Genomic DNA, 27,307 nt, shown 5'->3' on the forward strand with positions numbered 1-27,307 from the left:
GGTGCAAAGACTAGCGTTTCCAGTGACTGAACTATGTGCGTTTGAGTCTAGAGAATTTGTTTTGTTTGTTATAGGGATTTCTTTAAAAACAAATAGACTGAGAGGTAATTGTCACAGAGATGGTTCTCCTACAAAACATAACAATATTAAAGTTAAAATCCAGACCCTTCCCCCAAAATAAAATAAAATGAATTAAAATAAACCACTCCAGTTAAAAGTTATGGCTTCAAAGTTATTATATACCTAAATATGCTGACCAATCACCACCCACAGCCAGGCTTCTAGAACTCGTTAAATACTACACTTAGGTTAAACACCATACTCAGCGCAGACCTCTCTCCTCAGTAGGGACCCTGAAGTGGATGCAAACCTCTCACCTTCCCTCTACCCTGATCGGAGAATCCAGTAAATGGCGGCCCATGCAGATGCCTCCCTCCCACCCAAGCCTCCCTCCCCACACCCTACAGCCTATCCCTCCCCGCCCCAAACCCACCACCGCCACCACCACCAAAAATATACACTGCAGTTTGCAGACTCTGGGGTGGGACAAACAGATGTTACATTCCAATCTGGGTCCCAAGCTCTGGCTTCAGATTCCTCGGCCTCGGCCCTTCCTCACGGCTGTTGAGGAAGATGCCCTTGGGCTGGCTCATTTCCCATGGCTAACGCTGAAACACAACACCCAAAACTTCCACCAACATTTTCTCTGCTCACCGAGTCTCCTCATTCTGACCCAAAGCCTCTCCTACCACGGACAAGTGGGCCAGCTTTGGTTCTGGTCTGAAATGGAAGAGGAGGGCCTGTGACACAGGGTGGGCAAGCAGCTGCTGAGAGGAGAGGGCCTCCCTGACAGGGGCTGGGGGCAGGAGACACCTCAGGAGGGCACCAGTTAACTACATGTCGCTCACTGACAGGCAGCAGCACTCAGAGACAGTATGGCCACCACACCCTGGCCTGAACATGCACAGAAAGCTCAAGCAGGTAAGTGTACACACACACACACACACACACACACACACACACACACACACGCACACACACACGTACACACACACGGGTGTGGCACGGACCAGGCACAATGTGGACACACCTCGGCACATGCGCACTTGGCTGGACAGACAGGCAGCAGGTTGTGTCTCTAGGGGCAGTCCCTCCAGATGTCCATGAGGAGAAGGGGATGGGCATGGCTCAGGACTGCCTCTGGGAAGGAGGGAGGATACTTCCGGTTCCTCTCAGTATCTGCCAGTTGACTGGTCCCTGGAGGAAAACCGGCAGCCCAGTGGACCACAAGGTATGGGGCTGCTCCTGGGCGAGCCCAGCACCCCTCCATCACTCCTGGCAACATGCCAGATGCATTGGGCTTTCTGTACTTCCCACCACACGCAGGTGAACTGTGGCATCGAGTTGTCTACATAATTTGCTCTCAGAGTCTCTCTGCCATCAGGAGGTAAATGGAAAACTGTCTGTCTCAAACCCAATAGGGAGTGTGCACGTCTCCCAGGCTCTGTCCCTCTTGCAGACCAGGGCTCTGGCCAGAGGGTTGGGCAGAAACAAGAGGTAGGCCTCCACGGCACTTGCACAGCAGCTGCAGTCATCCTCACTGCCCAGGTCCTTTGTGTAGGCAGAGGAACAGCTTAAATCTTCACGTCTTCCTGCACGCTCAGCTGGGACAGAGTCTTCTTGATGCGCAGTGCTGTCAGGCGGGCAGCACCATTGGCGTACCAGCACTCCCGCATCATCTTCCCCATCACTCGCAAGGCCTGGAGAGACCACAGTGAGACCCAGTGAGAGGCCCGCAGTGAGAGGCCCGCAGCCTTGGCCACTGGCACTGGCTCACTCCGCAGCCTGCCTGTCCATCAGGTCAGATCCACTCTACCATGTTTTGAAGCCTGTTTCCTAGGCTTTCCCTTCTTTAAGGGGCAGAGGTGCAAGAGTGAAACAGGCAGCAGCTGACGGCTGGTTCTTCCCATCCCCCCTCAGCTAAATCCAAGGTACCCAAGCATTTTGGAAATGCTATTCTCTTATGCAACTACAACCAACTGGTAGGCACTGGCTAAACCTCAGTTGGGTTCCTAGGCACAGAAATGCCCTCTAGTGGCCAGGCTCTTTAAAGGTAGAGGCTTACTCTCCGTAGAGGGAAGGGCACGGAGGTTGGAAGAGAAGGCCCTAACTCTGAATAGTTTTCAGAATTAGCAAAGCTGTGCCCTACACCGGAAACCTGCCCAGAGTTGACCTGGAATGCTCTCACACAGTCATAAGGCAAATGTGTAAACAAGATGTGCTGAGTGGCTGGACCTGGTACTTCCCAGCCTAGATGTGAAGTCAGCAGGGGTAAATGCTGTGTGTGTTACAATGAAGCTGCAGAAATAAATCAATGTTGTGAGCGAAAGAGCCTGTGCCCCTGCTGGGAAGACGGGTCTCCCTGTCCTCCGCAGCACTCTAGTGCCCACGCCAGTTAGGGTCATCATAACACTCTTCCTTCAAGTGCCTCCCCATCCCATGTGCTTTGTGACTGGAATTCAAGTTCTCCCTGCTAACTCCAACCCCTGCACACTCTTCCCCCCACATTCTCTCTCCACACGCTTTCCCCCCTCTTCTCTTTATATCCTTCCCTTCACACTCTTCCCCCCCCACAGTTCCCCCCTCCCACTCTCTCCTCCACATCCCCCCACCTCTGATCTGTATTTTCTACAAAGGCCTCTATCTCAGGCCTGCCTCTTTTGGGGGAACCTAGTCTGAACGCCACAGCTGCATCTCCCTAGCTGCTGGCTTCAGGGCCACTTTTCTAGTCTGACAGGTCTGTTTGAGCCACCAAGAAGAAGGATGCCAGGCTTGCCCAAGGCCAAGGCCACTGGCAGGCTTCCCCGCTTCGGCTTGTTCTTGTCTGTCCTGCCTTCACTTCCTCCCTGTGGCAGGGAGCTCACTTTTCTCTATGCCATCACCTCCAAGGTTTAATCTGCACAATGGCCAGGAAAGTGACCACCGTCAGAAACGTCATGCAGCACCCGGAAGTGAGTACCTCGACCTGAAATGCCTGGACAGGAGCTGTTGTGACTCTGGGTCCTCAGAGCCAAGAATGTCCACACACATCTACAGAGCAGGGGCCAGGACCACACCTGAACAGGACGTTCTCGCATGCTTCCTACCCGCCTTCCATTTGCAATGAGCCTGCATACTGTTCTACCTGCGCCTGCTGCGGATGCTTGGCATACAGCACAGGGCCAGGCGTGGACTTTTCTAGCTGTAGCACCGTGTTAATGATAAAAACAAAGGTTTTCACTTTGCATTTACAGATAACGGGTATATTCAAAAGTCAAACTGGGAGACGGCCCATTTAAAAAATATGTTTTTTATCAGAGAAACTTGGCAGGTAAAGAAGCTACACATGTTACGCTCCTACCTCATAACTCTGCCACCAGTTGGGGACATTGGGCCGTAGCTTCTGGTCACAGACAACCTTTCGCATTTCCTCAATGGAAGGGTCCGAGGGCACTAAGTCATAATATGGTAGTTGATACTCTTCATGAACTCCTAGAGAGGAGAGAACAACCTAGTCAGCGACAGCAGAAAGGACAGCCATACTCTGAGCTATGTTACGATTTCTCACTGAAATACACCGGGTTCCTGTGGGGAAGGCGGCTGATTCCAGGCACAGTGTCAGGATGTGCAGGAGCCCAGCCAAACACAGTAGTCAGGGTGTCTGGTTCTGGTATACGGGAGGCTGGAGCAGGAGGATTGGGTTCAAGAGTTTCATAGCTCCATTTCAAACAGAAACAAAGTAAAAACAAAACTTGACAACTGTAGCCCTCAAAAGTCTTTATTCATTAAAAAAAAAAAAAACCTTCAGACTCCTAGGGTCACTTGAGCATTTTCCAACTGCCCAAAACTGATAAAATCTAAATAAGACTAAGAAATCTGAAAGGAACATTTTTTTTTCTATTTTTCTTTTATTATTTTATTTTGAGACAGGGTCTCTCTACATAGTCCTGGCTGTCCTGGAACTCCCTAAGTAGACCAGGTTAGACTTGAACTCACATCCTCTTGCCTTAAGCATGCATCACCCCACTGATTGGGAACTCATTGGTTCCTAACAATGTTAGAAGAAAGTTCCTCCACATTCATTGGGTGCTGAGAGTTATTCTGGAACCCCGAGTACCCAAGGGAACCAGGTGGCTCCTGTCTTTCCCACTCCGAGCATACACTGTTCTTTATTGATTTTCCCCTTTTAGCTTGAGACAGGGTCTCCTTATGCAATTTAGGCTGGCCTTGAACCTAAGGTGAGGAGGGTTCAGGCCAACATACCCTGTGGTGAGGTCTTCCTTCACAAGAACAAAAGCAGCCAACTTGCAGAAGGTAAATAACCTTGAATAAATGCTGGTGTGTCGGATTTTAGCCTTTAGTCATTCTGGATTTGTAAATGGTCATCTTGGTTGTCAACATCACAAAGGGAGAAGACATTCTCCAACCTTCTGCACTTGGTATTAGAAACCCTAAAGACTAAAGCCCTGAAACATTTTTGCACCAAATAAACAAACAATCTCCCACCCAGATGTGACATTCACTGAAGGGTCACACTACCAATTCACAGGAAACATCAGGAACAGGAGGCCATGTGGACTCCAAAGGGGAAATCTGTGAACTGTAGTTCAGGAAACTGTAGGACATTTGACTGGATTCTCCACTATAGCGAAGAGAAAACAATTCAGGGAGATCTAAGCTGAAGAGACTCAGGGACGCATTATGACAGTGGCATCTGAACTCTGATTTGGATTTGTGTGTGTGACGCAGGCTGTCTACTGCGCAGTAGGTGTCCTTCTACCCCAGTGTCCTGCTCTGAGGCAGTCTTGTTACGTCTCAGTCCTCAGCCTCAGCCTCCTGGGTACTAGGGCTGTACGACGGCACCCAGGCCACAGGCAAGCGGTCTCCCTGCAGCAACCCCTGCCTCCTGACAGGTCTCACTAAGTTCCCCGGGGCCTCCTACGTATAATGCTCTTGCTTCACATCCTAGGATTCCCTTTTAAAACTAACTGTCATATTTTTAAATTCTTATCTTTTAAATTTATACATGAAATAACAGAATAAAAAGTTAAGAAATTCAAAGCTGAACATCATGAGATCTACCTTAACTCTGGTCCTTAGGAGCCTGAGACAGCAGGACTGAGGATTCTAGATCAGTCTGGAGCAAAGGGGGAGATCCACTTCTCTCACTTTTACTCTTGTCCAAACAGAACAGCCTCGGTCCACTGCCACACTGCACTAACGAGATCCACTGCCGTATTGTATTAATGGAATCCACTGCCGTACTGCACTAACGGGATCCACTGCCACACTGCACTAACGGGATCCACTGCTGTACTGCACTAACGGGATCCACTGCCACACTGCACTAACGGGATCCACTGCTGTACTGCACTAACGGGATCCACTGCCACACTGCACTAACGGGATCCACTGCCGTATTGTATTAATGGAATCCACTGCCGTACTGCATTAATGGGACCCACTGCTACACTGCACTAACGGGATCCACTGCCACACTGCACTAACGGGATCCACTGCTGTACTGCACTAACAGGATCCACTGCCGCACTGCATTAATGGGATCCACTGCCGTACTGCACTAACGGGATCCACTGCCACACTGCACTAACGAGATCCACTGCCGTATTGTATTAATGGAATCCACTGCCACACTGCACTAACGGGATCCACTGCCACACTGCACTAACAGGATCCACTGCCGTACTGCACTAACGGGACCCACTGCTGTACTGCACTAACGGGATCCACTGCCACACTGCACTAACGGGATCCACTGCCGTATTGTATTAATGGAATCCACTGCCGTACTGCATTAATGGGACCCACTGCTACACTGCACTAACGGGATCCACTGCTACACTGCACTAACGCGATCCACTGCTACACTGCACTAACGGGATCCACTGCTACACTGCACTAACGCGATCCACTGCTACACTGCACTAACGGGATCCACTGCCACACTGCACTAACGGGATCCACTGCCACACTGCACTAACGCGATCCACTGCCACATTGCACTAACGGGATCCACTGCCACACGGCACTAACGGGATCCACTGCTGTACTGCACTAACGGGATCCACTGCTGTACTGCACTAACGGGATCCACTGCCACACTGCACTAACGGGATCCACTGCCACACTGCACTAACGGGATCCACTGCCACACTGCACTAACGGGATCCACTGCCACACTGCACTAACGGGATCCACTGCCACACTGCACTAACGGGATCCACTGCCACACTGCACTAACGGGATCCACTGCTACACTGCACTAACGAATCCACTGCTGTACTGCACTAATGGGATCCACTGCTGTACTGCACTAACGGGATCCACTGCTGTACTGCACTAACGGGACCCACTGCCACACTGCTCTACTGAGCCATCTGTCCCGCGCTATAAGGTAAGATTTTTAAAGAGAATTTGACTTGGCAATAGCTGTGTAAGGGGTAGTTGGAGTTGAAGCTCATGCCTTGGCCTGTTAGAATCTCAGCTCTATGATCTTGCACAAATTACTTAACCTTTCTGTCATTTTCTTCATCTACAAAATGAGGACAATATGAGTATCCGCCTTTATAAATTTGCAAGAAGACACAATGTGAGTACATGCAGTCAGGGTGAAGACACGTTACAGCCACGCCACACACACATACAGACGTGCCACACAGCCGCGTCACCCTTATTACACTGTTAGCCCAAATTTTCTGGATGTCATGAAAAAGAAGACACACACTTATTCACAGTGTAAGTGCTGTACAGTGTATGGCAGGGCTCCGAGGAGACAGCTCAGTGGGTAAAGTACCCTCTGTGTAAGCATGAGGGGCTCAGTTCAGAGCTTCAGCACTCGTGGGAAAGCTGGAACTCATCTGCAAGCCCAGTGTGGTACCCCTGGGCTCCCCAGCCATCCAGTCTACCTCATGGGTCAACTGGGACACCCTGCCTCAAAAATACGAGGTGAACCTTTGGTCTCCACATGTAAACACACATGCACTACATCACACGCACAATTCTTAAAAAGGCCTGTAGGCATAATGCTGCTGTGCACTATGTAAAGGCCGCCTGGTGTCTGTTGTTCCAATGCTGGTTTCTCGCCCTCGTCTCTTGCATCATGCTTCAGTCTGGATGCGGCACTGTACAGCTCGCTCACGGCTAGAATCTGCCTCAAGTTTGTATAAACAATGCTGACCATTTATTCCCTGCCTTGTCAATAAAAGCTTACCACCCAATTCCTGGGCAGGAGAGAGAGAGTAGGGTGGGACATCCACCAGCCAGGGGAGAGGGAGGGAGGCAAGTAGAGAAAGACAGAGAGACAGAGACAGAGACAGACAGACATAGGGAGATTCAGATTGGAATCACAGGAGCGGGCCTGAGAGATACCATGAGAAGAGACACCTGAAGCAGAGAAAACTAGAATAATATATTAAACTGCAAGTATCACTGGGGGTGGGAGGGTTAAGGAAGACCATTTAACTGCTCAGTATTGAAGAGAAGTCTGAACTACAGCCGGGTTTCTCTGTGCGGTTGTTGGGGACTCTCAGAGGTCAAGAGCTACAGCTGCCACATTAACTTACTGCCTACATTTCTATTAAAAGAATTTATTTTATAAAGATCCATGGCAATTTTCTCTGTAGAAAGAGGGTTGCTGGGGCTTATACTATATACACTAACACACACACACACACACACACACACACACACACACTATACGAATCCTAGGGTACCACTGGGTCACACCCACCTCCAGAATTTTCAGTCATCTTTACTTAGTCACACACAAGCATCTCCTCCATTACGTTGGTTTAACATCATGGACAGAAAAGGGCAGGAATAGAAAAAGGGGTCCCTCTGGAAAACCTACCAGCTATTTTTAATTCAGCTACTTCCAGTACCCAGGAGCCTTTCATCAGAGAGGAAAGGCCAAGCAGAGGACAGGCTGGACAGCCTCTGGACCAGTCTGTCATAACCACATGGGAGAATATTTGGAGGGAGGCTGTACTGGCTGGCTGGTTTACTCAACTTGACATGGGCTGAAGTTACCACAGAGAAAGGAGCCTCAGTTGAGGAAATGCCTCCATGAGATCCAGCTGTAAGGCATTTTCTCAACTAGTGATCAAGGAGGGAGGGTCCAGCCCATTGTGGGTGGAGCCATCCCTGGCCCAGCCCATTGTGGGTGGAGCCATCCCTGGCCTAGCCCATTGTGGGTGGGGCCATCCCTGGGTTGGTAGACCTGGGTTCTATAAGAAAGCAGGCTGAGCAAGCCAGGGGAAGCAAGTCAGTAAGTGACATCCCTCCATGGCCTCTGCATCAGCTCCTGCTTCCTGACCTGCTTGGGTTCCAGTCCTGACTTCCTTTGGTGATGAACAGCAGTGTGGAAGTGTAAGCGGAATAAACCCTTTCCTCCCCAACTTGCTTCTTGCTCATGATGTTTGTGCAGGAACAGAACCCTGACTGAGACAGAGGTCATCATAAACACTGACATGGCCAGGTAGTGATGGCACACACCTTTGAGCCTGGCATTTGGGAGCAAAGGTCAGCTTAATCTACAGAGCGAGTTCCAGGATAGCCACAGCCATTACACAGAAAAATTCTGAAGCAAAAAACCAAACCAAACAAAACAAAAACCAGACAAAACCCAAACAAAACTGAATTGAATGAAACTGTCTCCTGCTGACCCTGCTGCTGCCCCTCACCAGGCTCTCATGTGAACAAGGCACCAAAACTGTCAGGATCTGGTTTTTAATTATGAGAAAAAAACATTTTAAGAGAGTCCTAAGCACGTTCCACTCTTAGTCCAAGGAGGAAACAGCAGGGCTCCCAGAGATGTGGCACATGAGAATGTGTCAGAACATTTGAGAACATATCAGAACAAGCTGCCTCTGACTCACAAGGTCCTGGCCTGTGTGCACCCTAGGAATTCTCTCTCACTGCTAGTTAATAATACAGTGTGTGAGGGGAGAGAGAAAGGCAGGGAGAAAAAAAAGAGAGAAAACAGAGAGTCCAGTGAGCCCCAGATCGGTCATCACGAAGAATAACACTGTTTAGTCTGTGGTCCCAGGGCTCAGGTATGCAAGGGTCTTGCCCAGCAAGGACAAAGCCCAGGTTCATCCCCAGCCCCGTGCAAACAGACACAATACCAAGCTGGCCTCTCACCACAGCTGCCTCCAGGACTCTGGCACCACATATCCCACAGGTTGTGGAAAAGGGGGCACTAGCACCACGGGGTAACCCACAACGCAGGAAGCCAGTGCATGAATAGAAAGTACCTCCAGAATTACATCTTCGAGCAATCTCCCAGTATACAAGCCCCAGGGCATAGATATCGGCGCACTTGAAGGAGTCAAAATGCTTCATGTTGATGGTCTCGTCAAGCACTTCAGGAGCCATGTATCTGGAATGGAAGAAAGAGTTCTTTTCATCTGAGCGGACGCAGAGGTCCGGTGTGGGAGACAGCTGCTCAGTGTGTAGCTCTGTGGGAAGCAGAAGCAAGCCCTATCTTCTACTGCATGGCCCTCTGGATTCAGCTCTGATCAGGACTTTTGGAGCCTGTCTGGATTTCCTAGCACAGGTTGTTGTGGGACCACACAGACAGTGATGGTGGGGTGCTGCTGGAGCCTTCACTTTACTGAGGGGACACAGTAATGAGGTAAGCTTAAATTTCATACTCGGTTTCTTTTGTCATCTTACCCTGACTTCAGACAGGTGAAAATAACTCTAGAGGTGTTTGAAGTCACACTTAGTGTGTGACTGTATGACGTAAGGTGCCTGCCTACGCTCGGGGACCTGCGTGGTGTAATCTCAGGTCAGAGGACAGGAGCAGCAGCAGAACTCACACAGACCCTCTCTTCCACCGCCTCCATCCTATGATGTCAGCGATCCAGCTCCTTCACTCAATGGAGAGCAGGCCACACCCCTTCTGGGCCACACCCCTTCTGGGCCACACCCCCCTCCAGGCACCGCAGTCCCAGCCTAGATTAGCTTTGGTCTAGGATGACAAACCTGGTCTGTAAACACCAAGCAGAACAGATTCTCTGCCAGCTACCCACCCTCTACACTGCAGCGTTTCCCCAGCCCCCACCCAGGTCTGCTCTCTACCCTTCCTGACCCTGCTTCAAAATCTTTCTTATTTTTTGAGCAAGAGTTTCTCTATGTAGCCTTAGCTGTCCTGTAGACCAGGCTGTCTCGAACTCAGAGACCTCTGCCTCTTGATTGCTGAGACTAAAGTTGTGTGCCACATGACCAACTTCTTTACTTTTATTATTATTATTTTGGTTTTTCAAGACAGGGCTTTTCTATGTAGCCCTGGCTATCCTGGAACTCACTTTGTAGATCAGGCTGGATTCAAAATTCCCAGAGACCTGTCTGCCTCTGCTTCCTGAGTGCTGGTATTAAAGTCGTGCACAAACACCCTGATATTTTTTTCCTTAAAATAGTTATCATCATTATTTTTATTAGTATTAGGGTATCTGTGTTTGTGTGTCTGTGTGTCAATGTGTGTGTCTATGTGTGTGTGTGTGTGTGTGTCTAAGAAAGCTAAAAGAGGACTTTGAATCTCCTGGAGCTGAAATTAGAGGAGGTTGTGAGTCATCTAATTTGATTTGGGTGCTGGGAACCAAATTTGGGTCCTTAGCAAGGGCAGTAGTAAGTGCTCTTAACCACTGAATCATTTCTTCAGCAACTCTCACAGCATTTTTAAAGATAGGGTCTCCCTATGTATTCCTGGCTGGCTTTGAACTCAGAGATCTGCCCACCTCTGCCTCCTGAGTGCTGGGACTAAAGGTGTGCATCAAGCAACGTCTTCTACTCCAGATTCTTTCTTCACTGCCTTCTTCCAGGGCCACACTTTTGTGTAGCTATGCTCTTGGCCCAGGTGCTTGGTAGACACTGCTATGAATTGTTCCAGTGTAAGGAACATTTGCCATTCAAGGACAAGGAGACATCTCTTTCTGTGTAGGTCCAACTCCTCCTGTGTGTACACATGACGCTTGCATGGGACATTCAGCAGGGTGGCGAGCGAGGGCTGGGCCAAGGGCTTCTTACCGTTTGGTCCCCACCCTCTGGTTTGGAGCAATGTCTATGGTGTCAGTGACTGCATCATGACGAACAGCCAGGCCCAGGTCTGCAATGGCACACATGCCGTTCTTCTTCACCAGAATGTTCTTTGACTTTAAGTCTCGATGAGCAATTCCAGGCTTCCCTGGCAGAGACAAAACCAGGCATATTCAAGGAAGATGTGTGCATAGGAAATGCGTGGACTCTGAGAGGACTCAGGGCTGAACCCCGGCTCTGAACCCTCAAGCCAGTGACCCCATGAGCTCAGTCTTCTCTCTGACTAGAGTAACAGGACTTCATGAGGACAGGGACGGTGAAAGCACACCCAGAGTTAAAGGCCTCACAACGACATGGCTACTGGCTCACATTAAAATACCTGCACCATTCCCCAGCCCGGAAGAGCTCAGATGAGCCAGGCAGACAAATGAGCACACGGGGCAGCCATTAGCCCAGGAGTCACAGTGCTAAGAGCTACCGCCTGGGTCCATCAAGCACCGGCAATCACACCGAGCGCGGAGCCTGGGTCCTCATCCAGGATGCCGACAGGCGGGCACAGCATGTTGCCACCATGAGCTCTGCAGGCAGTGCCCATCTCAGCATCAGACTGTTACCCTCTTGCTCCTGGTGTGCTGCTGTTCTCTCCTTAGTTTCTTTCTTTCGTGCTGTTCCTCAGCAAACGTCTGTATCATGCACTAACATGGTCCTCAGCAAACGTCTGTACCATGCACTAACATGGTCCTCAGCAAACGTCTGTACCATGCACTAACTGCAGCCATGCCTTCATCTTATTGCTCTCCCTACAGCCAATGAGGAAACCCATTTAAATTCTCTTCTTGCTCAAATATAGTTAGAAGCTTTGTTCCTCATGAGAAACTATTCCCAGAGTTTGTACCCAGCTGCTTCAGTGAGGAGGACCACACGGGGATGGACAGGCCTTTTGTTTCAAGCATCCTGCTCCCTGGCTGAGTTCCTACTCACCTTGAGTGCCCACAATCTCCATATGCAGGTGTGCCAAACCACTGGCTGCAGACAGGGCTAGCTTAATCATCCCCTCAATGGTCACTGTGTAACGGTTCAGATAATCAAACAGTGAGCCATGCTCATGGTAGTCAGAGACAAGCCACAGCTGGGTCCAGGTGCCATTATCTGCAGAGAACAAAGGCAAGGTCCTCACAGAAGGAACGCTCTGTATCGAGGAAGGTATGTGATACGTGGTGCCAGGTTCAGGAAGACCTCAATTTACACTTCCTGCCTCTGGCTGTCCTTTGCTCCACTTGCCCACAGCAACCTTCACGGAGGACAGGGAGCACTTCTCTCTTAGGCTTGCCCCTTATCCAAGTGTGTGGTGGTTTGATCAAGATGCCCCCCCACAACTGTCCTGGGAATTCGACTACTTGACCCCCAGTTGGTGGCTCTGGGAAGTGTAGGAGGTAGGGCCTTGCTAAATAAAGTATGTCACTGGAGCAAACTTTGGGGTGTCAAAGACCATAAGCCCTCCTTCCGCTTGTAGTCAAGACAGGAACTCTTGGCTCCTGCCTCTGCTTCCCCATCACAGGCTGGAACCAACCGGATCTTGAGGACAAACTGCTCTGGAGGGTGCTTTGGACGTGATGTCTGTAGTAGTAGTTGTTGTGGTGTTATATGTTAAAGTCATTATTATTGTTACTTGGGTTTTTGTTGTTGTTGTTGTTTTTTAAGATTTCTTTATTTTATGTATGTAAATACATTGTAGCTGTCTTCAGACACACCGGAAGAGGGCATCAGATCCCATTACAGATGGTTGTGAGCCACCATGTGGCTGCTGGGAACTGAACTCAGGACCTCTGGAAGAGCAGTCAGTGCTCTTAACTGCTGAGCCATCTCTCCAGCCCTGTTTTTGTTTGTTTGTTTTTGAGACAGGGTTTCTCAGTGTAGCCCTGGCTAGCTGTGCACTCGGAGGCTCCTCTGCCTCCCCAGTGCTCCACTGACCTGGTCATGCTGTTTTATCACCAGTCAGTGAGGATGACTTTCAGCAACATCACTTCGCTGCTGAGCCTGGAGTGTAGACTGAGAAAGGGCACGGGAGGAAAGCGCCGGCTCACTTCTGTTACTGTTAGGAGACTCCCAGCTCAGCCTGCAGCCTCTCCTGCTTTGCTCCCCTAATCATGACCCAGCCCAGCACCTGTCTCACTAGAAAAGTCTTCTTCCAGTTGGTGGCCATCCTCGGGCCAGGGGCCGTGACAAGAACAGAGAGATCCCATTTGTGCATCCCTGTTGCAGAGCCAAGAATGCTCTGCCATGCGTGAGCAGCCCACTTCTGAGCTTTCCCACAAAGGCCTTCTAGCCCCTCAGGAAAGCAATGGAAGGTGGGAAGCATGCTGATCTCTTTCACTTGGGGTAGCAGGAAGGAGGGGGGAGGAGAAAGCAACAGTGATCAGATCAGGCTGTGCTTGCTGTCGTTGCTAGGAAGATTCAAAACTGGACTAAAAGCACCCAAATTCTAGGCTGGTGCTACTGGATATATCATGGTAACAAGGCAAGAACAAAGGGGTGTGACTTCCTCCTTCCCTGGGCCTAAGTCAGGCTCCAACAGCCAGACCCCAACTCACACAGGCTTCCAGAATCAGTAAGGACTGGCTGCTGAAAGTGTCTGAACGCTGGCACCTCGGACACCAATGAGGGCCACATTCTAATCAGCAACTTCTTTCTGAGGCAAGGACTTGTCATAGCACAGGTGGAGCCTGTTAATGATACTAAGACATCTAGGACAGCAGCAGCTCCTCAGAGGGCTGAGACTCTCTCCTTTCCCTGCATTAGACCAGGGCTCTTCGGCTTGTGGGCAGCCCCACAGCTCTGTGAGGAATGCGCTCAGTTGGCATTCCCCATGAATCTGTGGACACTAGCCTCTAGTCATTGTGCTACAGAGGGAAATGTGTCACAACTGCCAGACACTTCTAAACGCAACCCAGTGCTCTCCTAATTTCTGTGTTCCAGGGGTCTGTCCCCCTTTCCCTGTAGGTAGACCCTCTGGCCCACAGTGACCAAGAAATGCTGTAATATTAAATTAATAAACAGATGCTGAGCAAACACGAGAACCTGAGTGCTCACACAAGCATCAGATATGACATGTGCTCCTATGAAACAACGCTGGACTGGAGGCAGAGGCAGGGGGTCACGGACTCGCTGGTAGATAGGCCAGCCAATCAGTGAGCTCTGTGCTATGTGAGAGACTATCTCAAAACATAGGGCAGAGAATAAAACAGGAGAACAAAGACGTTGACTGCCGGTCTCCACATGCACGTGTACACGTGCACGCACACATACGCACACGCACACATACTCCAGCATGCACAAAAGCCCAGCATAACCTGGTCTCTACCTATGCCTCCCCTGCTTCTCCCATGTGACTGAAAGGCTGAGACAGAAAGACCAGGCCAAGGTCAGGCTGCCCTATATGGCAAAACTCTGCCTCATATCACCCTCCATAACAAAGAAGAAAGAAAAGAGGGAGGAGAGGGGAGAGGAGATGAAGGGAACAGCAGTACTTTAGAGGCTTTAGGCATAAAACAGGCGAAACCAGTCTCACAGCTCTAGGTGACACTGAGAGGCCAGTGTCAGCTCGCGGTGGCTTCCCCATGACAGGTGTATAATGCCTATGTTGTGCTGTAGAATATGTATGTGTCTCTGCCTCCATTCCTGCCCAGGCAGGTGAGGACACAATTCCTTATTGTGGCAGCTTTCAAAACAAACACACAGGAGTCCCAATGGGGCCACTGGGTGCGATATAAGAACAAATCAAGGGAGAGGAAGAAGAGCCTGTGGGGGAGGGGTGGGATGCCTTCTTAGCTATCCAACAACCCAGGTTCCCATGTACGGTATGAAAGGCTCCACATTCGAAGTGAGCTTGGAACTGTGTCTTATCCAGGCCTCTCTCGTGCCACTGACTTTGGGAGACCCTGTACCTTTATTGTCAGCAGCAATAAATCCAAGGATGTTCTCATGACGCAGCATGACTGTCTGGTAGATCTCCGCTTCCCGGAACCATGACCGCTCTTCACGAGAAGAGAAGATCTTCACAGCCACATCACCACCCCTCCAGCGGCCACGCCACACTTCGCCAAACCGGCCCTTGCCGATAATCTCTTGTAAAACAATGGTTCGGGCCACTGTGCGCTGGACAAAAAGGGGTAACCCTGTGGGCCAAAGAATAGAGAAAAGTCTGACACTGCCATCCTGCTAAACTCTGGGCCTGCCACACAGCACACACCCCCAGAAGGGCCTCCACAAGGTCTCTCCACTCTCCCTGACCCTAAAGCCACCCAATGCTACAGTAAGGCTGGAACCACCCTAGGTGCTTTATCAGTGCTAAGCACAAGTCAGCACAGAAAAACACATGCTAGCTGCCCTTAGCCAGGACTTCTCCTCCAGGCTATACGGATGAAGGGCCTGCATATAAATCTGACTAGATGTACCAACCCACTCATGTCTGCTTTGTTCTGATGTAACAGGGAGAGAATGAGCAGGCTCCTGAGGCGGACACTGCCTTTCTGGTCATGCTGCTCACTAGCCACTAGAGGGCGATGCTGTGCGGCCAATAAAGCAGGCCCATGGTCTAAGCACACAGGACACCCAGCTCTGCGGGGAACAGGAAGGCTCCAGTGTAGTCTGGGGACTCCCCACACCGACTCCTGACTCAGTGTACCATCTTGTAGGGCCCATCATTGATTCGACTGACTCCTCTGGTGTCCAGGTCCCTTTCTATCCAATCCCCCTTACCACCATGACTGACTTATCATCTTCCATTCTCTCCCTGGACCAAATAACAGCTATTAATACCCGGGGTTTGCTGGATTTACTGTGTACTTAATATGCATGTGGCTCTCTGCTAAGGATTTTACAGAAATTCTATCCTTCCCCGAAAGCTTATGCCCTGTCTCACTCCACCCTCCTTCTAAGCACTCTGCCTAATCTCCAACCTCATCTTGGCCTGCCCTTGCCCTGTGCACCCACATACAGCCCTGCTTCACCCCAACCTTTCTAGTAAGACGCTGGTGAGTGAACCCAACCCCCACACCACTGCCAGCATTTGTTCAAAGGGAAAAGTGACCATTCATCTGTCCACGTAAGAACTTTCAGCTGCACTCTGACCTTCGAGATAAAGTATGGTCCCCAGAGTCCTTGACACCTGACCAGCCGGCCTCTGCCCCTCGAGGTACACCATGCCAGTCTCCTGACTGTGAGTCTTTGAACAAACCATGCACCTTCTGTTCTTTACATTCAAAGTCTGTCTGTGGCCTGGAACACTCCCTGCTGCTTACCTCACTCACAACCTCAACCTGTTCTTCAGGCCTCCTCTAAGTGTGCATGCGTACGATTCCAGCAACCGTGCCAGCCCGTCTGAGCAGAAGCCAGCCCAGCGTCTTTCCAGTCTTTGTTTCTGGGGGACGGTCAGTGCTCATTTGTTAAGGAGGCCCAGAGTTACACACATAACATGAACTGAATGCTTTAAAGACAACATTAAAAACCCAATACCTAGGCTAGAGAGATTGCTCAGTGGTTAGAACACACTGGATCAGGCCTGGTGGTGTACACCGCTAAGTATAATGTTCAGGAAGCAAAGGCAGGTGGATTTTTATGAGTTTGAGACTAACCTAGCCTACATAGTAAGTTCCAGGCCAGCCAAGGTTACATAGTGAGACCTTGTCCAAAAAGCAAGCAGGCATTCAAGCATGCCCAACTGCTCCTCCGGAAGATCCAAGTTCAGTTCCCAGCACCTACATCACATGGTTTACAAAGTCCAGCTCCAAAGGATCTGACATTTCTGGCCTCTTATCTGCACATACTTGCTCCTCTGCCCCAATAATTAAATAAATAAGACAATACTTGGGAGCTCTGTGCACTCTGTACCAAATGAACTGGGATTGCCCACAGAAAACTATCATTAACCATTTTAGGCCAGACAAAATATCCAAGGCTCAGCTGGCTTGAAAGCCCCGAAACTCCCAGGACAGTAGGACTACCTCTCTCAGGCTCTTTCAACCATTGTCCAACCTTTGGTGGAAAAGCGTATGATGAATATTTTCTAGGTTTCTGAAAATGTGAGGTTTTTAAATACATTCATGTTGGTGCACTCTACTGCCAAGCTTCCTAAAGTCCAAACGGTGAACACTGAGATGTGAGAACTCACAGGACTCCCTGAGTTCCAGGAGGGCATCTGGCCATGACTGATCGGACAACTTCATTGCCTAACCACAGTCTAACCCATGGCAGGGGAACAGAGTCACACACAGTGACTGTGTGTTCCAGCTCACATGGCTACACTGACTTCTATTTCTTCTACGCTCCAGAGCAGAACAGCTCTAAAATGATCAGTAACCTCCAGTACAACAGCATCAACAGCAGCAGCAGCGGCAACAGCGGCAACAAGTCTTTTTGATCACATCATATCTAACAGTTCACTGAGCTGGGTTTTTGAGACAGGACTGGCTATGTAGTCCTGGAAGGTCTGATGCGTGCTAGGTAGCCTGAACTGGCCTTGAACTTGAGGCAATGCTCCTGCCTCAGCCTTCCAAGTGCTACTGTTGGAATTATAGATTATTTCAGCCATGTTTCCCCACATACAGATTTTTAACATGTTTCTGGTTTTGTCAGCTGAGCTATTTCCCAAGATGTGAGCAACCTACTAAGTTCTCTCCGTCCTGAGCTGTGGTGTCCTGTCAGACTGTGCTGAGCCCAATGCCTCATGTAAGAAAGCCTTGCTTGGACAGTAAGAGGCAGAACAGGAAGTGGAGGCCAAGCTACATTAGGAGCCCTAGCAGCCTTTCCAATAACTCTTCCTGAAGCCTGTGGCAGTGGGCAAAGTCAATGATTCACCAAATCTCCAGTCTAAGCTTCACTTAGTGTCCTCAAACACCCCTCGTGGCTGCTCAGGGATCAATGGTTAGCTGTCAGCACCTCACAAGAATCCGGCACACTCCTGTTTCTCAAAAGGGGCCCTTAAACTGAGCACACCACCACTCAGGTGGAACCAGTTCCATTTTCGTAGACACACAGCTCCAAAAACTGGAGGGAGGCGGGGTTTCTGCAATAGAAAGTTTTGCCCATGACCTCTAGAATCTTGGGGCAGGGAGGACTTTCGGGGAGGCCATTGTCATATCTTATTACATGTCAGACTCCAGATGATGAGAATTATGAAACCAAATGACTCAACACAGCAGGCCCTGGCCTTCCTCACGAACACAGTCTCCTGCTGGCAGCCAGCTGTGAGGGCCAACATACACAGTGCCGGGAGAAACTGGTACCTGAACCAGACCCTGATGTGGAGAGATCGTAGACAAGATCCTGGAGAGTCTTGTCTTTGGAGAGACACATCTCGCACGAGGGGTCCTCCATGTCTAGTCTCTGGCGGTTGTGGTAAACACGCTGGTGATAGTTGATGACCAGGAAGACGATGATGATGATGAGGAAGAGGAGGAAGACAGGGCCGGCAATGATGCCAACCAGCTCCACAGGGCCCCACATGGAGGGATGCTCAGGTTCCTTGAGGTGTCCTGGGAAAATTAGGGAGCAAGGTGAGGCAGAAACAGTGAAAAGGAAACATCGCTGGGCCCAATTCATCCCCAGAACTGGGTTACCTGTGAATAACCCTCACTTGTGGGTTTCCTCTGGCCTCTCTGAACTAGCCCATGCCTTGATTCTCTCTAATTCTACCTTTCTCTTGTGCAGCACTCCTCCAGCAGTGGAACCAAACCCACTCTGAAGCTCATAGCACAGCAGAGTAGCAAGCTTGGTCTGATCTCTCCAGGCTCTGCTCAGTCTTTCCCCAGAAAGACTTGACAAATGGGCGGCCTGCTTGAGACGGCATCTAACACTGCTCCACTGGGATCTCCTTCCTTTCTAGTTTCAGCTTTCTCCACGCAGTTCCTCCTGTCCCCAGAGCAGATGGCTTGGCTGCTCATCACCTCTACCCCACAAGTACCTGGGAGCTCTGCTCTTCTTTCCTGAGCAATAAGCCTGCCTAGAAAGGAGTCTGATCCTTTGTCATCACCCCAGAGAGCAACTAAACCCGCTGTTAGCTACCCTTGAGCAGAGGGCTGGAAAGAGCAGACAGAATGAAAGGGCAGATGCCCCACCTCCAAGGTGAGGTGGCAGCAGTAGGGACCACTCACCGCTGGGCACCCTGAGGTCAATCTTGTTGCAGAAGTCAATATAGCAGCAGTGTGTGTTCCGCAGGTCCTCGGAGCTCAGGCAGTAGAAGGGCTTCCCAGCAGGAACCAGCTCCACCTTGGGGATGCAGGTACGAACGTGGTGCTCCATGCCATCCAGGTTAAAGATGGAGACCATACAAGCCCCATCTGTTTCACAGGTGTAGTTGGTTTGCAGGCAGCTGGTGCACGCACACAGCAGAGCTACAGAACACGGAGGGCAGACGTCAACAGTGATGTCAGCTCTCCCTCCCGGTCCTTTACCAGACTCAGAATGACCCCTTGCCATGCTGCTCATCCCCCAAATAAGTAGCTTTTATGGAGACGGGGACAGTCAGCCAGCCTTGGCTGGGCACTATCACACCTTGTTCAGCTCAGACAAGCTCTGTAGGCCCCGCCATTCCTAACTGCTCTGGTCTATGCCAATAAAGGACAAATGAAGTAGCTACTCCTTCCAAATGGGTCCTGTTGGCTGGACGGAGCCTTCCCTTTGGAAAGCAGGTACTCTCCACATCCCATATAGAACTACCCAAGATTCCTTGGAGCCAGTCTCCTCCCATCTCTTTGTGGACACCAGACACTCAATTCCTGGACGGTTCCAGGACAAGGGAGGCATGGCCTCATGAGGACTGGGGAGATGCTCTCCAGGGAGAATCTGAATGCCTGCCTCACAAAGTCACTGTGAGAACAGAGTGAAGCCATGCACATGAAGTGTTTAATAAAATTAAGCCATCCTGAAAAACCCCTGAGCAGCACTTGGCATGCATATGCACACTCACTTGTATGTTACACACACATACACACACACTTTTCATCTATGCAGAATCTACACAGAATACATAATCCCCGCTGGGTACATAGCACACGTAGCACACCGAAGTGTGTGCCACCAACAGGAAATCACTGCAGATGAATCTGGCGCCTCTGAAGGTTGCTCAGCAGCTCTGGAATCTGCGACCCTTTCTTTATCTGACCAACAGAAATAGCACAGACAGTTGGTGCTCCTTACGGTCTCCCCAAGCCTAGCCTGGCCCCAGCCTCCCAGGATGGGCAGGAATGTAGCTTTGGCTACACTGCTGAAGCTGGTACTCGCAGGGCTGAGTCTGAGTGAGGCACTGGCCCACCAGGAGACAGGGAAGGGTGCAGGGCTTCAGTGGCACTCCATGGGAGGACCGCACACTAAGCCTCTAGAACAAGAAGGCTTGGGGCCAATCCAAAGCGAAGCCTAGGCTAGAAGAGCCTACCTCTTCTCATCTACTCTCTGAAGGTCATCCAAAGACAACCCAACTACCTCAGAGTGTCCATAAACGGACAACCCCTTTGCAGTTCCCACTCAAGGACAGAGGAACTCAAGGACACAAGGTATGAGGTGCGGAGAAGGTGGTGGTGCTGAGAGACAAGCAGGCAGACAGAAACCTTTTACGCAGGCAGGGCCTGCTGTATTCGTTACAGCGTCTGGTGAGATCTCTATCTTCTTGAGATGAATTCCCAAACATGCAGCCGCCTGCAGGCAGCTTGGGCTGTACCACTTCTCACAGACAGAACATCTGAAGTACGAAATTGTGAGCAGATCAGATCATAAAGGAGTTTTCACAGTAAGCTTCCCCTGGATCTCAGCTCTACCTTCTAGTTTCAAGTCTAGAAAACCTCAAATCTTCCTCTCAAACTTGTGGTTGAAACTTCTCTCTTGTTCTGTTTTGCTTGGTTTTTCCCCTATTGTTCTGTGTGTTTGAGACAGGGTTTCACTGAGTAACCAGCTGGCCTTGAACTCTCAATCCCTGGTCTCAACAGTGCTGGGATCACAGGCCTAGGCCACTAAGCCAGGCTCTGCCTGACTCCTCTTAAGAACTTAAAATTTATTCAAGCCTCAGAAAACTTGGCAAGACCCCCTTTTTTTCCTCTGGAGTCCTGCTTAATCCCAGAAGGCGCCTTTGACAAGTCCCTTTTGTGTCCCTTGGGGTTCCCCACAGGGAGCACCTCTCAGCACCCTGTGTTGTGACGTCCAGCAAAGGGAACAGTGCGGGTCTATTTTGGGAAGCAAGAAAGGGAAAATTAACAACTTCAAGAGATGACTATTCTGAGCCTAGTGAGACACACGGCCGAGCCCACAGCCGCCCTTTCAGAAGCCGGGAGTCCGGCCATCAATTAGTGGAGCAGAGGAGCGAGCGGGTCTCTGGCTCCTGATAGCTACTCCCTTTCGGTGGTGCTGGCCTCGTCCACAGTGATTCATTCTGGAGAATGAACACGCCCACACATGGCTCATTATTTTTGGGAAGTACTTAAACAGTCCCGGTGTAAGGCAGGAAAGAACAGAAGTGTGACATCTATGCTGGGGCCCAGGATACGCTGGGAAGTGGGCCATGTGGGTTTGCGATAAGGAGCGGAGGAGACCCTGAGCCTATCCAGGCCTCAACTATCCATCCAGCAAACACCATTTATCTTACAGAGACAAGAGGGAAATTAGCCAAGTGCCTACTAAGTGCTGTGGCTACCCTGAGTCAGGCTCACTGCACCCACTGTGTGCACTGCTGCCTTTTGCAGATAAGCAGCAAGCCTGAGCACACACCACGCCCTGCTAAGATCTGAATCTACCTCAGCAGCAGTGACAGTGGGCCACGGAGCAGCAGGTCACAGAGACCTGCACCTTAAGTGCCAGTTCCAATACTGACCACCTGACCTGGAGCAGTTACCACTGTGACAGTCTCTTTTGGGCTGAAGCTATATACCTTAAAAGGACCTAAAATACAATGTACTCAATAAATATGAACCTCACCTTTAATGTAAATATTAAAAGAAAACACCCAACAAGGAAAATGTCTCAACACTGACTAAGAAGAAGTAAGTCACAGTCTCAGAGGTAAACTGCTAACTTGCTTCATGGCTGTGTGGCTGTGTGGCTTCAGGAAGTTATCAACTGCCTCTGCACCTCATTTTCCTCCTGATTAACCGGAAGAAGGAAGTAAAGGAGATGACATCACGCTCTCTCTAGCTCCTCCCTCCAGGCTAGTCCACAGCATTCTCGCCTCAGTCGGCTCTGCTGTGTCCTTTAAAGACAGAGCTTCACCTCTCATCTGCTAATGCTTCACTGAGACACAAGAGGCAATAATAAAGTATAGCATATGCCGAACTTACTATAAATTCATATCTGAAATTTAATCCTTTCTGAAAAGCTAAATCCAGACTAATGACAACAGCCTCTTGTTATGTCTCACCATGACTCATCAGGTCAAATCTGCACATGTGTGTACAGACACAGGGTCACCTGCACATGTGTGTACAACCACAGGGTCACCTGCACATGTGTGTGCAGCCACAGGGTCACCTGCACATGTGTGTACAGACACAGGGTCACCTGCACATGTGTGTACAGCCACAGGGTCACCTGCACATGTGTGTACAGACACAGGGTCACCTGAACATGTGTGTACAGCCACAGGGTCACCTGAACATGTGTGTACAGCCACAGGGTCACCTGCACATGTGTGTACAGACACAGGGTCACCTGCACATGTGTGTACAGACACAGGGTCACCTGCACATGTGTGTATAGACACAGGGTCACCTGCACATGTGTGTTTAACAGCACAGCCACCTACAACACTCCCTACTTTACCAGTAAGCACAATGCATAGGCACTGACCACCACAGAGGAACTAACCCACTGTGTGAACAAGTCAGTGGCTGAGAGCCTGTCTAACACATGCAAGGCCCTGGGCTTGTTCCCCAGCACTTTGAAGTAAATCAAAATAAATCAAATGGCCAATCAAATGGTGGAGCGGTTGTCAGAATAGGAGCAGCCCTCCCTCCCCAGGACAGACTCTGTTATTAATGAGTCTAATTAGTCAGAACTGATCTTACGACAAAGCCACCTGGACAGGACTGCGGCGTAGTTCAGACTCTGACTGGAAGGTAGTTTGTGGTAGGATGCGAATGCAAACCTGATTCAGAAGAAAGGTTGTTTTGAGAAAAACCAAGTCCCAACTTGGGCTGACTCTGGCTATTGTATGTCAGACAGCACAGCCTCCAAAGGATACAAAGGCTCAAGACTGTGCTCAGCTGGGAAGTCCCAGGAACCACCACAGAGCCTTAGACTCAGTGTCACAAGACATCGCCAGGGGATACCCACAACCTCACAAGTCAGGAGCATGCTGCACAGTTAGCCTATTCTGTTCAAGAATTGGCTATGAATACAACCTCAATGGTTTCAAAGCTAGAGTGACCATGATCCACAATGTATTCATTACTCCTGAGGGACCACACATTTCCTGAGCTGTTTCTGGAGCACTGTCCAAGCAAGACACACTGAAGCTGCCCCTTCCACTCTCACTGGACAGTCATTCAGGATGAGGATTGTGCAGCCCCATGACCCAAACTCTAGCCACCACACACGTGTGAGCAGCAGCCGACAGCAGCAGGGCCCACTGCTCCTTCCCTGGCCCTCACCTACAGCTCCGTGGTGTTTGCTGTTGGGCACTCAGGGTTATATCCAATGGATGCACCTTTCTGACAGGCTGACATTTTCAGAAACAGGGCCTCAAGCGAGCTAGGTAGAGTCTCCCCACTGGGCCATTTAAGTAAGTTCATCAGGGAGAATACCAAGGATTCTTGGATGCTCTGATGCTACACTGGTGACATTAGCACACACATACAGGTTGAGGCCACTGTTCTGTGATCTTCATTCTCTTACGTGGTCCCCACATAGCTCAGAGCTGAGGCAGACATAGTAGAACAAGGCCTTAGAGAAGGTAAAGGGGCTCAGAACTAGTAAATGAGCAGGAGGCAGTATCTGGACCTTACAAACCCAGTTGATCCTAGAACACCTATGGTGTTCTCCAAAGTCCCTGTGACGCTGGGGACTCCTAAGTTCCAGAACCATGGGAAACACCTTCAGTTAAAGTGCCATCACTCCCACCCCCAGCAGGTAACATCCACTGTTAATTCTCTGACCAAGAACCTCACCAAGTATTCCTGCCGCTCCCTCCACTCTGATCCTTCCACTGATGTAGCTGCACACCCCTAGTTTTAAGAGGCAAGTCTGCATATGCAACTAAAGTTCCCTCTTGTTGTTGTGTTCCCAACACACACAAGTCAGCCTAGAACCTGGATCTTCCTCAGTACAGACCTGGGTCTCTGGCAGTTCCTATTCCTCTCCTCACCCCCTTTAGTCAGACATTTTCATTTCCTTAGAAACCTCCAAACCATTAGGCTGTCAGGTCTTAGAGAAATCCCAGTTACCTCTCCTTGGTGGCTTAACCTTCACTACGGATCCCAGTGGAACAGCCAGGATTTCTGGAATCTCTTTACAAACCCAGTGTTCTGGGTGAAGTACTATTAAAAAAACAAAACAAAACAAAAACAAAAAACAACAAACAAAAAGCCAAAACAAAAGCATTTCCTTCACCTGGGTCACCAGAATAGAATATGAGTAGACTTCGGAAATCTTTACTTAAAAGCTGGCCACTGGGCTGGTGAGAGGCCCAGCAGGCGAGTAGGGCTGCTGCCACGCCTGACCACGCTTGCTCCATGGACCTTCACATCTCAGGAGGGCTGACCCCAGAAAGTTGTCCTCTAATCTAAGCACTTGCTTGTGGCACCCCATCCCCCAACACAAAATAAATCAGATGGCCATTTATCAGTACAGTGTTGAAGTCCTTCAGGATAGAGGAAAAACCGTGCTGTTCCAAATACTCTGGGCTTGAACGGACTGACCCAGGGTCTAAGAGCATGGCAGGGGCAGCTGGTCCCAGGCTAGCTCTTGTTACATCTTAAACTGTTCAACTTTCTCACTTCCTCTAATTAACTGACCATGCTCCTACCACCACCACACACACACACACACCCAACCCCACCGGCGCCCATCAGCACTGTTAGCGGTGCCTAAGAGCTGGCTTGTTCAAATCTGAACCAAAAGCCGGTTTCACTGTGTTTGGCGAAAGCTCTTGAACGTGTCATACCAATGTCACTACTTTCAGGAAAATCACCTGCTAGGAAGCAGGCGGCTTATCCAGGAGTTTCCCTTGTTCCGGGTTTGCTGACTCCTGGTGGCGTCCTTTTAGCATGTACGCCTCTGTGGTTGTGTGAATTCAGATCTGAAGATCTGGTTTGCATCCAATTCAATTTTCCTTTTTTTTTTTTTTTTTTTGCCTCTCTCAATCTCTGAAATAGGGTCTGCCACCACCCTGACTGGCCTGAAATGCCGGATCCTCCCGCCTCTGCCTGCTGAGTGCTAGGGAGGCAGGTGGCTTCACATGTGACTGTTCTTTAAGATTTACTACATCTGTCATTTTATGAGTGTGGATGTATGTATACCATGTATGTACCTGGTGCTTGTAAAGGCCAGAAGGTGCCAGAATCTCCAAACCTGGAGTTACAGATAGTTGTGAGCTGCCATGTAGGTGCTGGGAACGGAACTTGGGTCCTCTGCAAGAGCAGCAAGTGCTCTTAACACCTGAGCCAATTCTCCAGTTCCCATCTTTTGGCTCTCTTTCTCTTCCTCTCCCTCCTCCTCCTCTTCCTTCTTTTTCTTTTAAAAAAGATTTATTTATTTCATGTTTATGAGTACACTGTAGCTGTCTTCAGACACACCAGAAGAGGGCATCAGATCCCATTACAGATGGTTGTGAGCCACCGTGTGGTTGCTGGGATTTGAACTCATGACCTCTGGAAGAACAGTCAGTGCTCTAACCACTGAGCCATCCCTCCAGCCCCTTGGTTCTTCAAGACAAGGTCTTGCTATGTAGCCTAGGCTAGCCTTCAACTCCTTCTGCCCCAGACTCTTAACTCCTGGACTACAGGTCTGTTCTACAATGCTCAGTGTCAGTTCAAATGACACACATAATTTCTAGACATCTCCTTCTGAGACAGGCCTTACTGCAAGCACCGAGTCCTCAGCACTGCCCTCCTCTAGCCCACGAGGCATGGTCTTTGACAAAGATGCCTCTTACACTATGCATTCACTAGATTCCATTCAAAACTAAAGACTGGATTCAATGTATTTCCTTAGTAGTTCCAATACTTAAGAATGGGCTCTTTAAAACATCTGCTCGTGTGTGTGCTTGTGTGTGTGTGTGTCCGTGTGTGCCTGTGTATGTATGTGTGTGCATGCTCATATGTGCACATTCATGCTGTAATGCACACGTGGAAAAGAGAGGACAACTTAAGGGCATCAGACCTTTCCCTCCCCCATGTGGATCTCAGGAGATCGAACTCAGGTTGTCACGCTCAGTGGCAAAAGCCATCATGCCCATCCCTACAAATAAGTTCCTCCTTTGCTTCTGCTTTGATAATTATGGTCTGCAATCACTCATGTCTCATCTAATCCTGTGGCTTGTCCAGCCTCACTATCCTGGCCAGTAGGACGGCATCACATCCTCCAAGCCAGTGATTCCATATAAGGACAAGATCTTGTGAGCGGTCTTGTGTCAGGTTGTCCTGTCTCCACCAGGTCACTCTTTCTGCTGTGCCTCAATGCAGCCCACCTCCCCCAAGTCTACAGTCCGACATCTCTACACTAGGAGCTGTCCTGCCCACACTGCTTATCCAAGCCCCCACTTTACTAGCTTCTCAGTTCTAGTCATGCACACTGGAGAATTACCCATTAGGACATCAGTCTCTGTAAAAATCACTAAGGCTATTCTAGACATTGTTTGCCAGGTTTTGGTCTTTTAGTGCACTTTATCTTTGGAAATTTTTATTTGTGTGTATGTGTGTGTGCACGCATGCAATTGATGTGTGTATGATGTGGGTGTGATATGTGTGATGTATGTGGTGGGTGTGATGTATGTGTAATGTGTCTGTGTATGATGTGTGTATGTGATATGTGTATGATGTGTAGTGTGTATGTATGATATGTGTGAGTGTGGGTGACGTGTGTGTATGTGTGGTGTGTGTGATGTATGTGAGGATTGGAGGTATATCTACATCTCTCCGTGGTTTCTTAGATATTATAACTTTCAAAATAAATTCAGTAATTCACAAAAAAATGGGAACCTAATTTGTTCACCAACATATAAATTCTACATAAA

The 27,307-nt window shown here is 49.6% G+C and overlaps 1 protein-coding gene across 1 annotated transcript in view; it reads right to left on the reverse strand.

Moving 5' to 3' along the window:
• Positions 1-514: 514 nt before the first annotated feature.
• ACVR1B (activin A receptor type 1B) overlaps positions 515-27,307 on the reverse strand; it is a 37,794-nt gene continuing 11,001 nt past the window's right edge. Inside the window, exons 2-9 of the mRNA XM_080939584.1 lie at positions 19,248-19,487; positions 18,381-18,629; positions 15,042-15,272; positions 12,079-12,246; positions 11,089-11,245; positions 9,315-9,439; positions 3,401-3,531; positions 515-1,760 (exon numbers count right to left, since the gene is read on the reverse strand). Of these exons, the coding sequence (XP_080795710.1) occupies positions 1,635-1,760; positions 3,401-3,531; positions 9,315-9,439; positions 11,089-11,245; positions 12,079-12,246; positions 15,042-15,272; positions 18,381-18,629; positions 19,248-19,487 (1,427 nt within the window). The 3' untranslated portion in view covers positions 515-1,634. The remainder of the gene's footprint in view (positions 1,761-3,400; positions 3,532-9,314; positions 9,440-11,088; positions 11,246-12,078; positions 12,247-15,041; positions 15,273-18,380; positions 18,630-19,247; positions 19,488-27,307) is intronic.

Source organism: Micromys minutus (assembly GCF_963924665.1).
Source record: "Micromys minutus genome assembly, chromosome: 27".
Classification (NCBI taxonomy): domain Eukaryota; kingdom Metazoa; phylum Chordata; class Mammalia; order Rodentia; family Muridae; genus Micromys; species Micromys minutus.